This window comes from Malurus melanocephalus, unplaced genomic scaffold (assembly GCF_030028575.1).
Source record: "Malurus melanocephalus ecotype Western Australia unplaced genomic scaffold, MMel_1.1 scaffold_31, whole genome shotgun sequence".
Classification (NCBI taxonomy): Eukaryota; Metazoa; Chordata; class Aves; order Passeriformes; family Maluridae; genus Malurus; species Malurus melanocephalus.
This window is the reverse complement of record NW_026623263.1, coordinates 1,989,174-2,006,316: the sequence shown is the minus strand read 5'-3', so window position 1 is coordinate 2,006,316 and position 17,143 is coordinate 1,989,174. Positions and strand designations below refer to the sequence as shown.

The window sequence follows — 17,143 nt, the reverse complement described above, 5'->3', positions numbered from 1 at the left end:
CAGCTTAAGTTTCCAAGGAAAATGTCTAAATACGGTCAAGATTTCTGTGATATAACCTTATGGTTTAAAGTGATAGTCTACCTATGTAGAGTTACTTCTTCAGAAATAAAACTTCACACCATCTCATAAAGCCAGAGTACTTATTTCTGGTTTTAAAAAAACCCCAGACATCTTAATAGGTCAGATTTCAACTACAGCCCAAGTCTGCCCTCCTAATTATTGAAACGATGTAAAATCTTGATGCTGTATTTTTCTTTTAACTTTTGCATTCACACAGGTGATGTACATATAAGCATGGTAATAGAGGAGAACAGCATCCTGTTCTCCCCTGTACTCAGATTTTACYAGGATTTTAACTAGGCCAATCCCTTTTCTGGGCAGCTTGAAATAACTGCAAAAGCTGGGTGCCAGTAACTGAATATTAACTACTGTTAACTTTTACTGTAAAGTAGTGTATATTCCAGGGCATCCCAGTCGCCATTTTTTYATTTGATAAACACAGTTTTCTTTCCCTGGATAAAAGCACATACCATGCACTATTCCTGCAGAAGTAACAGTTACATCCTTTTCTGATAACAGTTTGTCAGGGAAGTGTTTATTTTTGAGTGGGAGGAAAGGACATGGTAATCTGTCTGACCCTTATAAGTCTAGACTGCTTTTCATCTCTGCCTTCCCAAGGCTGTAGCATTTTAAAGCAGATTGCTTTTACAACTTCATGAAGAACACTTACTAGGTTAGATAATGATGCAGTCATGCTCCAAAACACAAATAGCAATATATTTGTTTTTTTGGAAGAACTGACAGTTCCTTTGACGTTTGCAAAAGTGTGAGTAGCACTGAACGCAAACTGGCTTTTAAAAACAGAATGCACTCAGCACCTCAGAAATGCACTTAGGCAGGGTCATTGTCAAAATAATGTTTTTTAAAAAAAAGAAAAACCCAAACAAAAAAACATTGCCAGAATATAAGGGTTTGAGCAAAACTTACTTTATCATCAGACTTTTGAGATCCTGATCTTCACCTTCTCGTAACTCATATTTGCTTGTTAGAGACAGTGAAATCTCTGTTTTTGCAAGCTGATTCAGTGTGCTTTCCCTRTTGGGGTCGTTGGGATCAACAGCTCCTTCCCCTTTAAAAGGAAACATATTTTACTACAAGTTTTCCAATTTTCCCAGGATTCAGTACATGAAGCAAACAAGTGCCTAGATGAATCACTGTAAGTATTTAGAAATACTGAATTTTTTTTAATAGCACCCCTCTTCCTTCCACTTTAGAAGCACACTTTTTAAACAATCAAAACCATAACTTCACTATTTATGAGCCCAGTTACAATRCTTTGGAAATTACACCAATCCTTGCTTTTCAGGCTACTGATGTGCAAAAGACTTACATGTTGTTCTCAAAGAATACTACAAACTTTTTAACATCCTTTATCCTAACACACAATGATAATGAAGAAATGAAGGTGTAGCAGCTGTGTTAACAGGCCCTTCACTTGGAAGTTGGTGTTACCCAGAACCAAGTTACTTTGTAAACAATTCACGTTTCAACAACTAACACAAACTAAATACCAGACAAATGCATTCCTTTCTAAAAAAATATGAATAATTTGTGTGTTGCTTTTATTTGGATCATTAAGTATCAAAATTTTAAATGGCTGGTTTTAGAATTCTCTATATACTTTTTCTMAGTTTCTAGCCAACACTAGCAAATCTTAAGATTGGATTGTTAAAATCACTTGCTTCCTATCTGCAGTTTAAGCACAGCTGGATCATTCAAAATATTATTAATGTTTGGATTTTGAATCACATYATTAATCTTTAGAGTGAGTAGTGCAGTTAGAAATGCAAGGTGCARTGTTACAGTAAGTGTTCAGAAAATAATTCTGTAATAAATAGAGAAGCAGAAGCTATTGCTCTGACATACACAAGAATATTCAAGTCAACCCTCTGTTTAATTCTGTCCCTAGAATGAAGTTACCCATAAAGGCAAAAAAACCCCAGCATACCAAGGAAAGATTCTACATCAGGAACGGGTCCCAGACCTTCCAGCAATTCGTTCAGCAGGTCATTAGTCTCAGGGGCAATGGCATCCTGATGCTCCAACAGCAGCTATAAACAAATGTGAATGGAGTCATCATCCAGAAAAAGCTTTCCTGGTATCTTTATACTTGAAAATAAATCAGGAAACTAAATGTTGAAAAACACAGTAKGTGTTTTTGGAAGACCTAGTATGATCAGGATTAGGGAGGACCTCCCCAAGGCACACTGGTTTCTGGGCTAGAGTTTAGAGTTGCCCTTGCTGTGAAACAGCTTGCCTTGCTCCTCCAGCAATTGTCTCTGGAGTGCTGCCTGTCACAGCTGAGTGGAAGACTTGGAATTAGGGCTAGCAAAGTCCTAATCATCACAGAATAACAAATGATAACCCCAAGCAGGCATTTTCATGCCTCATCCTTAACATTCAAAGGAATACAGACAGAGTTGGTGGTCCATAGGAGGATACCTATTTTCTGTATGTCCATTCCAGTAACTCACAACAGTGTCAGTGATACCTTTCAGTACAGACTGTGTTTCTAAGTGAGGAGCCATCTGTGCAGCATCCACTGCTGCTATTAGACATATTATGACACACATTAGACTCACTAAAATGTGAATTTGATCAGGACTAGTGTTCACAAATAACTGCTGATTATAAACATGTAGGCATAAGCCTGTCACTTTAAAATTCACTTGAATTAAGCTATATTATAATGTAGTCTACTGTAAGTCTACTATCTTTTCCATGGCGTTTCTGGCAGTGTTTGTGAGAAGTTCCTTGAGGGGTTTTGTAGGCTTTTTTTGGACAGGGGAAAATGCTGTTGTGGATTTTTTTTTTTTTTTTTTTTTTTTTTTTCACTTGGGAGGAGGGACACACAGGGGACGTATTGCAAGCCAGGAAACAGATAGCAATATTCCAGTTTTAGGAGAAACATGTGGTAAACATTTGACTTACACCCCAATGAGTCATTCTTCAGGCTGCAGTTATTCTGTTCTTTACCCACGGTAAGAACAAACATGACACCACAGTTTCAGCTYTTCTAAATCAGATGTTTGCATCTGCTTCCAACAAGTCACATGACAGAATGCCAGAGCCCCAAAATACAACTTCTGTTCCCAGAGACCAAGGCTCTCCTTCAAATTGCTTTCAGTTTCTTACCCAAGAAAACTCTTTTACRGGTAGAAATGTCACATGAGACTAGCACATAAATGTTTTTCCACCTCATCAGAAAATGTTACATACTAATTACTATTCAAGATGATGCTTTTGCATGGAAGCAGTATTTGCATTTTTCCTGAGGGGTAAAAAAAAATCTAATACTCAACTTCAGAACATTTCAGAGATGAAATGAGAAAATAACTTCAAAAGTATGAATGAAACCTAAGTTTTCCCCAGAGAGTGCTAGTTGCAAATATTTGATAATCTGTATGTTTTAGTCCATTGACAGGTCTGTTTTCATTTACTTACTGAATGGGTATTGATAATTTCTTCAATGGAGATATATATGACAGGCTTGCTAAGGGTCACCATATCAGAGTATTCATCAATATTGAATTTCTCCTCTGGTTCAGGAACATCACATGCTGCTTGAAAAAAATTCCTAAGAGAAAATAAGGAAGACTTCAATAATTGTCCCTTATTAATTGACTTTATTTAGCCYGTATAAAAAAGCCATGATCAAGTCTTTGACATACATTGTATTTCTCTTATAATCTGCAATTGACCCTCAGTGTTTCAAGGAACCTTTTGAAAGCAACACATCAATACAAATGATGAAGTGTTCTCTTTCCTGGTTAGTGGAAGACTGTTTTAAAGGAGCTGGATTTTCCCYCCTCTTTATTCAACAAGGAGTGAAAACTTTATTTGTTTTAGCACTTAGAGAAATATCTATTTAATGCTCTAGAAGTTATAAAAAGGATTTCCCTCAGATTTTATGAAGGCAATTCATAAAGGTATGAGGTATGCCGAGAAGGAATTGATTGAAATAGTTAGCTTWATTAGCAGTGGGAGTCTTCCTTTTGCAGAAGTCAAAAGGCCAACTGGAATAGCTCTTTTTTATTAGCATTTGTTATTCTCGTTTCAACATTTTCTATCCTATTGCTTCTTCATGTTTATATTACGTCCTTAAATACATTATTAAAATTACCAAGTTGAAGTATCTCTGTGTTCATGGCTGATCTCTAAGGAAACCCATTATATGAAAAGTGCATTTGCTTTCATGAAGGACAGACACTAAWGACAGAAATTATGAGTGCAAGTTTGTTGCAAAATTCAACAATACCACAAATTACAATCATCCCTAAAAATGGGCAATAATCCAAAGACCTTGTCCCCCAGAGTRTGTTCTATGACCAGGCAAGATGAAAGAATCAAATCTGTGTAGACTCTCTCAGCAAAGATGATAGAATAAAAACAAAACCTGCAACTTTTTCTTGACAAGTATTTATTTTTCTCTCAGACAAAACATTCAGCTGTCCTCCCTTCTCAAAGCAGACATTGTTTCTGCTGGATACTGAGTTAGCTCAATCTGTTCTCACAGTGTGTTTGCAGTAAGGAGCTGTGACCGAGACAGCAGAGATGATCTCAGATTAATGCACAAGCAAAAATACAACCTGTTACTCCTGCTCCTCATCAGTGAATATTTCTCATCAGTGAAGCTTCCTCATCAGTGAATATTTCTCTTTGCCATATCATGCAACATTTTAAACTATGAACAGGAAACTCCTATCAAGGAGGAGTCTGCCTGCCTTACTCATCGTAGAGGAAAGCTCTTACTCTGTGAGTATTTGAGGGCTTTGCATACCTGAACTTCTGGTAGGTCTGTGAGAGGTAAGTGTTCATTGATGACAGATGTTCGCTTTCTCCTTCAAAGAGTTTGTTAGAAGCAGCGTGCTGGAGAACTTTGGCCACACAGCCTAGGTTCCTCCTCTGGTCAGGGTGTATCTGGCCCCCAGCTGTCATATCAATTATATCAAAGCCATCAGGAGCAACTATGGCAGGGTTCATGAAGCGATAGTACAGAAGGTTGCCGACAATCTGAAAGGAAGAAATTAAGAGATCTTCCCTTTGCATACAGTAATGACACCTTACAAAACATGATCAATCTTTCTAAATTAGAGCGTAGCTACTGGTGCTAGAAGAATCCTTAAGACACCCGTTACCTATGGGGCTCACTRGAAGAACCTGTGCTCTTTTACATGGCACGCTTCCTACACCATTTTTGTGAACATCAGTTATGGACTATAAGAACCACATTTCAACTTGGTGCTGGCTTAAGATAATGCAAGGCATGGAGTTAAACACAAACACAACTCTTCTATGTTTTGCAAGGTTCTGTTCCCAAGGCTCATTCTCCAAAGCGCTACAGATACAGTTTAATGCACTCCATAAGGGGATCCATTATTTCTCAATGGGACTGGACTGCAGCCCCAGCAATCTAGACAATGGATTTCCCGAACTTTGATTTCTGTAACTATGTTACATTAGCTTCTGGAGATAGGAACTTCAAAGAATTCCTGGTCTCAGAAATATGCAGGAACTTTTCTCTCTGCAGTTTGCTTTAGCTTGTGTGTACGCACTTGCAGAACTTTCAGCTTAAATATTTAAAGACTTTCAGGTGTGTGCTCCATTTGCTATCTAAGTTTTTTCATGTGTTGGGCAGTTTTTTTTAATCTGTATTTTTTGATCTGGAGTGATGGACAGTGAAAAATAATAGGGAAGTTCCATTAAAACAAAAATGTTGTAGCTTTAGAACCATGTAATGAAGCACCAATAAAAGGTTCTCTAATGAAGTGCAAAATGGTTCTAATTTGAGAGAGCTGTCAGTCTCTCAGCTGTTTGGAAGGCTTATGGAGCAATATCCCTAACTCCTCTGAAGAGACACCATGGCTGTGGTAGGGTAACAAGAGCCATTGTGCCATTACATACTTATCACTCACACCTTATTTTTCAGTCTGTACAAATGTCATTTCTACAACTTTTATAAGCATCTTAAGTGTAATGTAATCTAAGTGCAGGGTAATCTACTTGAAATTTTCTTTTAGAGACCTTCCTCATTGAATTTTAACATGTTAACAATTTTGGATAGGGGAGGAAAGAAAAAGAGGAGTGCAGAGCYCTCAGTGAAAGGATTGGTGATGATAAGGAGCTCAGTACCAACCCAAACCCCAGATGATTCAGATAAGCTCCAGCCTTCCAAGTACAGTTACTATCCAACACTGAGCTCTCTTCCATAAGAATTGCTGGGCACCCAGATTAACATACTTAAAGTGTGGTGATTAACATACTTAAAGTGTGGTAACAATTCCATTCTCCCCTTCCTCAGCCCCTTTGCAACTCAATAAGAAGTGCCAAATTCCTTCAATGAGTGCTGTTTCTCAGCTCCTTAGAATGTTTAGTGTCAGTGAAAACCCACTCTGGCATTAAAAGACCAAACTGCTGGTGAAGTCTACCTTTAACAGTTCGTCTTCTGTTGCATCCGGGAAYTTCTCATGGAGTGAGCTCTTCAGAACTTTGGCAATGTATCTCATTCCATAACTACATGTAGAACAGATGAAAAGGGAAAATATGGAAAAAAACTTAGATGAAACACAAAACAATCATTCGAGTCAGTTTATGTTGTTGGCTTTTTGCCCRTTCTCTCGAAATACAAGAATGAGTTGATAATGGAAAACACAAAASATTTCAGGTGCAGGGAGAGGTTTTACCAGGCTGCTAAAGCAGGGCAGAGGCAGAGAAACCACTCCCTCTACTGGGGAAGTAATTCGAGAGACACATATCACAGGCCTKGGAAAGCATGGAAAGGATTTGAAAGGATCTCCATCAGAGTGAACCGCCCATGAGCTGCTGCTTGGAGAGCCCTAACTCAGCACTTACGGCATCATATTGAGAGAAGAGAATATGGATGTGAGAACTTTGTCAGTTACTGCWCGCAAACTCTGAATAGATGATTCCAGTTTATTGACCACTTCTGTGTGTGTCAATGCTTGTTCTGTGGTCACATCATATGGCAATTTGCTGCAAGGCAGAAAAATAGACATTAAACAAGGCTAAATATATTTGAGAATAAAATAGGGTGTTTTTTTTTTCTTCTGACAGGCATCAGTGAGCAAAACGCTGACACATACTGCTGAACTGGTTTTTGTTATGAGAAATCTCAAAAGCTTTGCCTTCCTTTTTTTTTTGGAGGTGAGAAGTTTGCTTAGTTGGGGGTGCATATACTTAAATTTCATATACTTCCTTAAATTACAAAAGGGGAATGCAAATGCGAGACATGTATCTCTACACCCCTGATCTAGCATAGCTCATCACAAGCCTGGGACACTACTAACAGGCAACTAGTAAAAAACCTGAGAAAACACTAAGTTGTACAATGGCATAGTCTATTACACTTACACAGATTAAATAATTGACTTTGGAAGGTCATGATATGGAAAAGTGATCCTTTCATTTTTCCATTGTCCAGACCAAGTTAAAGCACCTGTTTTTAAAGCATCTCTCCCCAAAATCTCTCTGCTGGAGGGAGATCAAGASGGGGTGCATGGGCACAAGTGCAAGTACAATCTGTCACAAGCAAAATGGGGAAAGCAGAACTGAGGATTCCTCATGTACTTGGTACAATATATCCAGCACCACTCACCTGGCCTCACCAGTCTGCATTTCTAGCTGGTTTACCCATGCCTTGTAAACATCCACAGGACTAGTGTTGATTATGAGAGACTTGTCCTCCATGATTTCCTTCACCACTGGGGCCAGGAGCTGGCGCAGAGTGTTCTGTCCACGAGCACCTCGATTGAAGCTGACAACCATCTTAATGACGGTGGGGTTTCCAGTAACGATATCCTGAATCTGGTCTACCTTAGAGCTGTATCAGGAACAGAAGAGTTATGGCTTATATATGCAGTTATCCATGTTTTCAAACMCCACACTTTTAAAATTAGCCTATTTCCATGTTGAAACCTCTTTATACAAACTATTTCTTAACGCTTTTATGTAAAACGAGGGGATATATGCAAACTACCACCTGAATTCTGCACGTTTTACAGTAATGTCCCAGAACATAGCTTAGTCAGTGGCAGCTAAAATATACCCTGATTCAGACCCAAATACCTGTTCAGTGAATATCTGTTCAGGGCATAGAATTACATTTCATTATTTCAGGATAAGCCACCAGTCTTCATTTGCAGAACTCAAGATTACATAAAGAAAGGTAATACTTGCTCCACCCTTAAGCAAAAACCAAGAAGCCCCAGCACCTTTTTATAAGCCATTTTTTCAYACAGAAATATGATCCACCATAGAAACTTCTTTTTCTGAATTAGCAATTACTTGTGTTTAAGCGTAGCACCAATGAAAAAGTTCTCTTGTCATAAAAGCATGTATGTAATTTTCTGGTAGTTTAAAGATTAACCACCCATTTCGTTTAGACATGAACCATTCATCAAACTGTCTAAAACACAAACTAGCTRAGTCCTTTTTGTGACTGCACATACGTTATCTCCTCTTCTAGAGCAGTTTTGAAGAGTTTGAGAAGCAGGTATTCTTCTCGTTGATTGGAGGCATAGTTGTATAGAGTGAAGATGACTGTATCCATAAACTTTGTTGATTTGTTTTGTGGCATCTGGAAAATCAGCTTCGCCAGATACGTGGGATTAGTCTACAAAGGAAACAAATTACTTGGATACTGTGTCCAGGACAAACTCACCCAACTTGTGGGGCACCTCTCTACATTTGTTCATGCCAAAAGCACTTATGTTGACTCCCATATATGTCACTTTTCCATGCAGGTTTTACTATTCTCCAAATTAAAGTGCTTAAGAAACAAGGAATACTGCACAATCTGTGAGAAGCACCACTAAGGATTTTATTTGCAGCCTCTTGGGTAGTATCCCATTGCATTAAGTCAATGTATCTGATGACAATGCGAATTTACCAAATGACAGTAGCTATCTGCCAAGAAAACTTTGCATACTACATGTCTACTTTGGAGGGCATCTGCCCTAGGAGGATCCAAAATTCTTCTAGAAAAACGTCAGTGAGGTGAGATAAAAACAGCACAAGATGCCTTATATTCTGTGAACTTCATTGCAGACTACTTCCCTTCCACCACATGTAGTACATGATAGTGGTGACAGTAATTTATATGGGCTAAGAGATACATAGAAGAAAACATTTCTCTTCTGCTTCAGTACAGACTGAAGTTATACTCAAGCAAAAACCAGCCATATTTGCTGCACACTTTAAAGACAACAAGGATTTTCTCAATTACAGAATGTATTAGAAATTTACCATAGTGTTTGCTGCAGTCCACAGGTTATTTGGAACTATTTTCATAACCACTACTACAATCATTAAAACAAAATAAGCAGTTCAGGACATYTCTAATTTTTCTCTAAGAATTTGCTGCCATGTTAATTTTTGCATTAAAATTTACCTGTAGAAGGTAGAATAAGTGTTGATAAGCTTCCAGTTTTTTTCTTCTCTCTTTACTCAAACCTTTGATGCCCTGTTTGTCAACCATAACCATCTCCTCCAGCTGACTTTTGCTCTTTTTGTTAAGTTTCTTACTATGCAGCACCACATCCTGCAGAAAAATGTTCAAAAATCTGGATTATATATTAAAAAACAGTCAAATTGGAAAAACGAACATTTTCCCAACCATGTTAAATGTGGTGTTACTCCACGAGCCTTAATTAGCAACTTTGCAAATTTTACTGCTCTATTCTTATCCATTTTTTTAACATCTTTATCTTTCACCAGTATGCTTGCCAACAATGACTGCATGGGACTCGATCTCCTGTAAGAATTCATTCGTGATTAATCAGCATTGAACAAACTGTTCCATATGATCAGAGGTCTACTCTGCTCTAACACAGAAAATATGTAAAATATTTTAAATCTGCCAAATAATTACTATTGTCCACACCTAGCAAAACACAGTCAGGTACAACTCAGGACAACAGAACAACATCTAGCACACGGCAGAAGCACATGAAGACACTGCTTAATTTACAGGAGTATTTTGACTAATTGAGGGTGACTGGGCACTAGGCACAGGTTCCTCGGATTATGGAGTCTCCATTGCTGGAGATACTCAAAAGCCATCTCGGTCTGGTCCTGGGTAACCCRTTCTGGGTGTCCCTGCTTGTGCAGGGGGTTTGGACCAGATGATCTTCAGAGATCCCTTACAGGCCCAACTGCAATTGTGTAACCCTGAGTTCCTTCAACATGGGGAAGTGCTCAGTGCATTCTATCTGAATGAATCAGGGAGTCTGAACAGCGTCTGCTGACCTGAAGAGTGATTCTGTTTTTCACCAGCAATCCGATCTTTATATCCATTAAGTTCAAATCCTTCTCCAGCTGTTGATTGGATCGAATTTTTGTAACAACTTCTTCCCTTAACCTTGTAACTTCTAGCTCTTCTTGAAAGTCTAAGTCACTTTGGTCCAAGAGGTAGGCAAATTTGCGCAGAACAGTCAAGGGTGGATTTTCAGCACCAACTGTAGTTGAAGAAAATAGGTTTGTTAGTTGATGTAATATTGAACACCCCCTTAAGCCTTCGGGGAACTGATCACTATTCAGAAAATTTCTGAACTGCAGAGAAGTTTATGCCAGTTTAGCAGCATTTTTGTCATACTTTAAATGTATACATATACAAAATCATTTCAGTTCCAGAACAATTGTTTTACAAACACTTGCACCCTCTTTTGAAGTTAAATAAGATACTGAGAAATTCCATGTGAAAGTAAAAAAAGAAAAAAAAAGGCTTAACACARTAACATACTTGTCCCCAAATATATGGCATTCAAATGTTACTACTTACTTAGTGTTCTGTAGTCCTCCCTGGCCTTGTTTGCTCTAAGAAATGCTTGTATCTTCACAATTTGGTCATTCTGAAAGGGACCAAGATTAGGCAAAATAATCTAGTTATGACACACTTCTGCTCAGAAACATACTCCAAAACTTGCACCCTCTTTCCTGTTTCCCAAAACTGTTCCTGTGGTCATATTACCCTACTTCAATAYTTTGTGTTTAAAATGGAGAAAAATTACTTACGTGATCCTTGAAGTATTGCAGACGTTTCCTATAAGCTCTCCTTGCTAGCCACATTTTGACCCAGGACTGAATCTGAAAATTTAATAAAATTTAAAAAAATCTTAAGGGACACTGCACAAACTTGTGTGTGYGTGTTTTTAATTTACTTTTGAATGTCTACCCCTGCAGGCTGCTGTTTTCGTGTGCCCAGAGCCAAAGATGACTCTACCACCAGGCTCTGACAGTGACCAGACAACAACAGGGTTCCCACTAAACCACTTAAGCTGAATCCAAGTTTCTATCACCTGCATGTAGCATTATCTTTGGAAATAATTTCTGCCTTCACATCTCACGTCTCAGTTCTCAATTCTAAACCAGTCTCCCTCAGAAACAGGGGATCCTGTCACAATATTCCATCTGTGATCTACAATCTAATTGTGACATAATGTCCCATTAGCATCTCAGAAAAATGAGTGCTTTTCAGAGAGATAGCTTTGACAGCTTTTAAGGCAATAATACACAGTCGTCCCAAATATTTTCTAGTTCAGTATGGGAAAGGGAAGTGTAAGGAAATCTGTATCAAGGGTCCCTCAAGTTCAGCAAAGCCTGACAGAAGTCAAACACAGATCTTTCAAGAAGCAATTTGCTTAAGCTATCAATTAAACAACTTTCAATGCYATGCAGATTTCTGGAAACCCTGCAGCTTGTGCTCCCAGTCTCTGATTCTCAGGTGGTGGAAGACTATGTCAAGGGATAAAACATTCTTGAACCTCAAAACACACTGGGTTCTTACCTTAACAATAGCAGCAACATTGCCTTGAAGCACCTTTAATCTGTCAAYATAGCTTTTCCTTTGTTTAAAGCCTTTCCAGAAAGCCTGTTTTAGAAAAGGCAAGAAACCATTATCACTAATGAGAAACTAATATTTATTGAATCTATGTAACACACTAAAATCATTAACAGTGTTTATCTTGTAGGAAAAACTGCTGTTGTGATAAAAAGATAACTATGGTCAAATGTAACATGAAATGTATCAGGACACCTTAAAAAAGAGTCAGGCTAAATTTATACCCRTCTCAGCACACTTTGTTATCCAATACCATTTCCTTCACTCTCCTGAAGTCATTCTTACTCTTATCAATACATCCACATCCTTAGCATCTCAGTCATTGGCTTCATCCACATAAGGGACTCCCAACTGTTGACCATTACGCAGCCTCACCTCCATCCCTGGAATAGTGCCTCATTCTGGACACCATTCCTATCCCTATGGATGACAAGATGATGATCAGGAATAGTCAGCATGGGCTCACTAAACGTAGTGTTTGATCAGCCTGACTGCCTTCTGCAACCTGAGGTCTTGGTGAACAACAAACTGTCCCTGAGCCAGCAGAGTGTCCTGGTGGCCAAGAAGGCCAATGGTGTCCTGGGGGGCATTAGGAAGAGCATTCCAGCAGGTCATGGAAGGTGATTCTGCCCCTCTACTCAGCCCTAGCAAGGTCTCCCCAGGAATGCTGTGTCCAGTTCYRGGCTCCTCAGGACAAGAGAGTCATGGAGCTCCTGGAGTGGGTCCAGTGGAGGCTRCAAAGAAAATGAGGRGTCTGGAGAATCTCTCTTAAAATGAAAACCTGAGAGAGCTGGGCCTGTTCAGCCTCAAGGAGATATAACAGAGAGGGGACTTCATCGATATCTCTCAGTATCTGACAGGAAGATGACAAGGCAATGGATCCAGGCTCTGCTCAGTGGTGCCAAGCAGTGGGACAAAAGGCAATGGGCAGAAACTGATGCACAGGAAATTGYACCTGAATATGGGGGAAGAACTTTACTRTGCTGGTGACCGTGAAGTGCAACAGATTGCCCAGAGAGGGTGTGAAGTTTATGTTGCAGAAATATCTGGATGCAACCCTTGTAAGTRCCATGTGCTCTAGGATGACTCTGCTTGAAAAGTGAGGYTGGACCAGATGACCTGCTGTGATCCCTACCAACCCTACTCATTCTGTCATTCTGTTGCATCCAAAAGCTGTCCCTTACCTAGCTGGACCCCCATTGTACTTGCCCTGGCCYCTTTTCCAAGTTTATAAACTTCCAGAGCCTCTCAAGATAATCTTGTACCACAGATAACCTCTCAATTCTCTCATTTGACTCTGTTTGCTAACTCAGAAGCAAACACTTGTCAAGGAGCCCAGCGACAGGGATAACAGATAYTTTTACTGCTGCTTTTGCCAGTCATCTCTATCCACCCAGTAACACCAGCTTTGTCCTCTCCTTGYTGTCTTTCTACAAGTTATTTCTATTTTAATGCCAATAGAAAACAAACACAGAACAACTTTATTTAGCTACTTTTCTCCTTATTTTGAACCTATTCACAGAGACTTTGAATTTCTCAAAGTACAATTCTTTACTGGTTCCATTGGCACCATGCTGGAAAATGGAAAGTCTATCCCAATAACAGCTACTAGTGGTAGAGCTATTTGTCATAATGAACCATTAAATATAGTTACTGTAGATTAAAAAAAAATCACTTGTCTGTTTTCCCTTTTTTTTTTTTTTTTTCTCCTTTTATGAGTGAGTGGTGGAATAAATTGCTCCTAATAGGAACTGGCTATTTCACCATTTATTACCAGTGTACATGCCTCTGTCAGTGTTTGCACCCTCAGCAGAACATTTCCTTTGTACACCCTTTGGTGTTCYGTGAACTGGAAACATCTAAGATACACTGCCAGGGAATATAAGGGCAGCTGCCACTCCCTATCCAGCTATTATTTCATGGAGCAGAAACAAACCACTTCCAACTGGATATAGAAAGGAGAAAGGAATGTGTTTCTTAAGTCATGCTTTGCCAAGGAATTTTTGCTTCAATACTTAACAAATATTTTCTGGTCTTGTACTCTGCATAGTTACGCACACAACAAAATGTCTCAGCATGTCAGAACAAAGCCAGGGCTGTGCATTAATGAGCTTTTCCCAAATAACTTGCACTGGAGGTGGATATGATCCATTCTTTTAAAACTGGGTGTTTGCTATATGAAATCACATATATTTGCAGATACAGAATGATAAACTGCTGCTAATGAAAACAACGAGACAGATTTGTATGAGGATTTGATCAGTGGTGGTAATCAGTCACATCACCTKTTACGTGCAAAAAGCTGCCCAAGCTGTGTTACCTTCTTGTTCTGGAATAATACCTGTATTTTGATGGCAGATGGTTCCTGGTTTTGAAGGTAGGCTTTTCTCTCCTGATAGTTTTTTCTGACTAAGAATCCCCTTGCTCGGGCTTGCAGCCCAACAATCAGATTTTCATTAGCAAGCCACAGCTGCTCTCGATTGTAATCTGCTGTTACTTGCCCAACAATGTTCTGTTGAGAGATCAGGGAAAAAGGTCATTTAAAATACAAAACCATCATGGAATTTGGACTGTGTTCTCTCCATCTCTACAGTTCATGCTCCACCTATCCTCTCTCTGATCTACCCCTAGATTTTAATCAGCAACAAGAAGAGCTACTTTGCTACTGCTGACCCATATATGAAGGGTAACTGAACTGCTTTCAGCCTTCAAGTGGATATGCTATTTTAACAAAGTATATTTTTATACATTAGGAAAGTTCTGCTTTCCTAAYACTTACAAGTGTCTTGTTCAACTCAGACATCTAGAAATACTAAATGAATCAGCGAGTTCCCTGTTGAGAAGCACACTCAAGTACTACTGCATTCAGAATTTCAGGACTYGGGTTCTGTGTAAGAGGAGTAAGCCTGTAACTTAGATGAGCTGCATCAGAATAACAGAACAAATTACTCAGAGACTTGTGTGATCTGCTTTGGTCTAAATTACATTTCACACTAGTGCAAAACCTCCACAGTAGGGGAGGTTAARTAGCACACTCATTCTCTTGAATATGGAGGTACAAGAATGCTGTCAGAGGATTAGATTTAAACAGAAAACTGTGGTTCCGCCTGCTCACAAATATGTAATAAAATTATATGTCATACACATTTGTCAGTGTAAAGTCCTATAAAGTATAAAAGGATTTGGAAGCAATCAGACTTTCCTCCATTAGTGTTTGCTGATGGTCATTAAAAGAAAAGCTGTAACTTCCARTAAGGAAATCCCTAAATTTTTGCCAGACACTAGACAGGAGGCTGTGCCTTCACTGTGTGCTCTTAAGCTGCTGTTCTTGTCAGAAGATACTGATGAAATGACCTTCAGTTTCACCCACCAAAGCCTCTTGATGTTGCCACATCTCATGCTCTCTCAAATGTTTAAGTTGCTTTTGCAATAAAAACAAATGTTTTAGCCACCTACCTGGATTTCTTCACCAGTTAACCATGAAGTTTTTGGTACAACTCCTTTCGGGGCAACACAGGTACCTTCCTCAGTTTCCACATTGTAATAGTAATCATACATGGYTTTCATTACAAGTTTAATCCATGGACTTTCACTAGAACCTGAAAGCAGTTCATGCCATTAGTACACATTGGTGTCACGTTTCACTGATGAATTACAGCTCTCCCTACTCATTTTACCCTCCCTGCACTTGCTGTGAAGCCATTTGATATGCAAATCTCTATCCTGGGTCTTTTTGTAGTAAGGATTTTCAAAATACCCTGCTAAGTGGATGGGGGTTATTACTGTGAAACAAAWCAGCTATAAGGTCAGTGAAACAGCTAGGAGCCTAGTACAGATCCACTACCAGCCTCTCCAAACCCTAATGTGCCCAGTTAGTGCTCCTGAAACTGGGTGTGCTATGTCTTCCATCACCATAAGTGAAACAGACTATTTATAAGAAGTATTTGCTTGTCTTCTACCCAAATTCTGGGTTTACTGGCACTTACCTCACACAGGACATTTCCTATATCCATGTAATTTTCTCGTTTATTGCTTTGGTAAACCAGTCTGCATCCTGACAAGCAGGAAAAACCTCATTTCCTCATGGACAGAAGGCCCCAAGATAAAGCTAGTAAGCCCCTCAAAATACTCATGCTGCAAAATAAAACATGCTCACCTGCTTACTGTAAGAATGGGTACGTCATTGACAGTAATTTTTTAAAAAAAATGTTAGCTAACCTTGGCTGCTGTTAGCTATGAACAACTTTTGCAGCTCTAACATGACAGAACATCCCATCATTGTGTTAAGGGCAGATTCTAGCCCAGCTTTTGCTGGTAACTGCTGCTCTGGCAATGCACAGGGACCATAGAAGCTGCCCTAAATTAAATCAGAGGTGGGTTTGAGATTCCAGAAAGCCTCAGCTAGACTTTGGAAACTGCTAGACTAATTTCACAGCAGATACTGCAGTCTGCTTGATGTGTGCAACCATTCAATGTCATGTAAAAAGCACCTGGAAAAGTAMATGTGTCAAAAGACTTTAAACCAGTAGTTGTCTTCCTCTATTTACAGTGATTATAGTTAAACCTTCTGTTGTAGCTCTCTSGTTGCCTCAGTGATATGGACACATGGAACTGTCCTGTTTGGGAAGGTTTTTACCTTCTGTAGTTTTCAGGTTCTTAGCTTCAGAGAGGTTCCTAAAGTAGGCTTCAGCACACTCAGGAATGACTCGTAATCCGAACTTGGACTGCAGTATCATCAGGATTGGCTGTGAATCGCCCTTCTCCAAGCTCTTGTTAATCATTGATATTCCAACAGCCACTAGAGTACAATAAAAACATAGAAAATTGTCTTATACTCTATGCACTTGTAACTCTAGCCTACAGAAACTTTGAAAATGGACTTGTAAGGCTGGCACACACAGACAGCATGACATACACAGCAATTCAGTGCTTTACTCATTTGCAGCCTCTTTCATGCTTGTAAGGACAAGTATTGTGGAGAGCAGCAAGCGTGTGAGGTAGAAAGGGTGTGCTCCACCCAGGCTGGGATGCAGCCACAGCACAACTGGAGCAGTCTGAGGSCATGGCTGCTCCCCATCAGTGACACACCAGGTGACAGCAGGGCAGTGGTTAAGGATGGCAAGTACCCCACACTCAGCCTGCCCTAGCACAACAGCCATGGTCTGCAGATCACTTGGGAGCCTTCTAGAGGTACATTAAGTGATTTGGTTACAAGCTGTAAACATT

The 17,143-nt window shown here is 39.4% G+C and overlaps 1 protein-coding gene across 5 annotated transcripts in view; it reads right to left on the bottom strand.

Annotated features, from left to right (window-relative positions):
- IQGAP2 (IQ motif containing GTPase activating protein 2) overlaps positions 1-17,143 on the bottom strand; it is a 122,593-nt gene that overhangs the window by 6,268 nt on the left and 99,182 nt on the right. For all 5 annotated transcript variants that reach the window (XM_057363827.1, XM_057363830.1, XM_057363829.1 and 2 more), the window contains 16 exons: positions 16,554-16,715; positions 15,374-15,516; positions 14,259-14,429; positions 11,864-11,947; positions 11,092-11,163; positions 10,859-10,928; positions 10,327-10,535; positions 9,470-9,619; positions 8,529-8,692; positions 7,676-7,900; positions 6,913-7,053; positions 6,489-6,573; positions 4,841-5,073; positions 3,505-3,637; positions 2,009-2,111; positions 988-1,129 (listed from right to left, as the gene is read on the bottom strand). In XM_057363827.1, the coding sequence (XP_057219810.1) occupies positions 988-1,129; positions 2,009-2,111; positions 3,505-3,637; positions 4,841-5,073; positions 6,489-6,573; positions 6,913-7,053; positions 7,676-7,900; positions 8,529-8,692; positions 9,470-9,619; positions 10,327-10,535; positions 10,859-10,928; positions 11,092-11,163; positions 11,864-11,947; positions 14,259-14,429; positions 15,374-15,516; positions 16,554-16,715 (2,287 nt within the window). The remainder of the gene's footprint in view (positions 1-987; positions 1,130-2,008; positions 2,112-3,504; positions 3,638-4,840; positions 5,074-6,488; positions 6,574-6,912; positions 7,054-7,675; positions 7,901-8,528; positions 8,693-9,469; positions 9,620-10,326; positions 10,536-10,858; positions 10,929-11,091; positions 11,164-11,863; positions 11,948-14,258; positions 14,430-15,373; positions 15,517-16,553; positions 16,716-17,143) is intronic.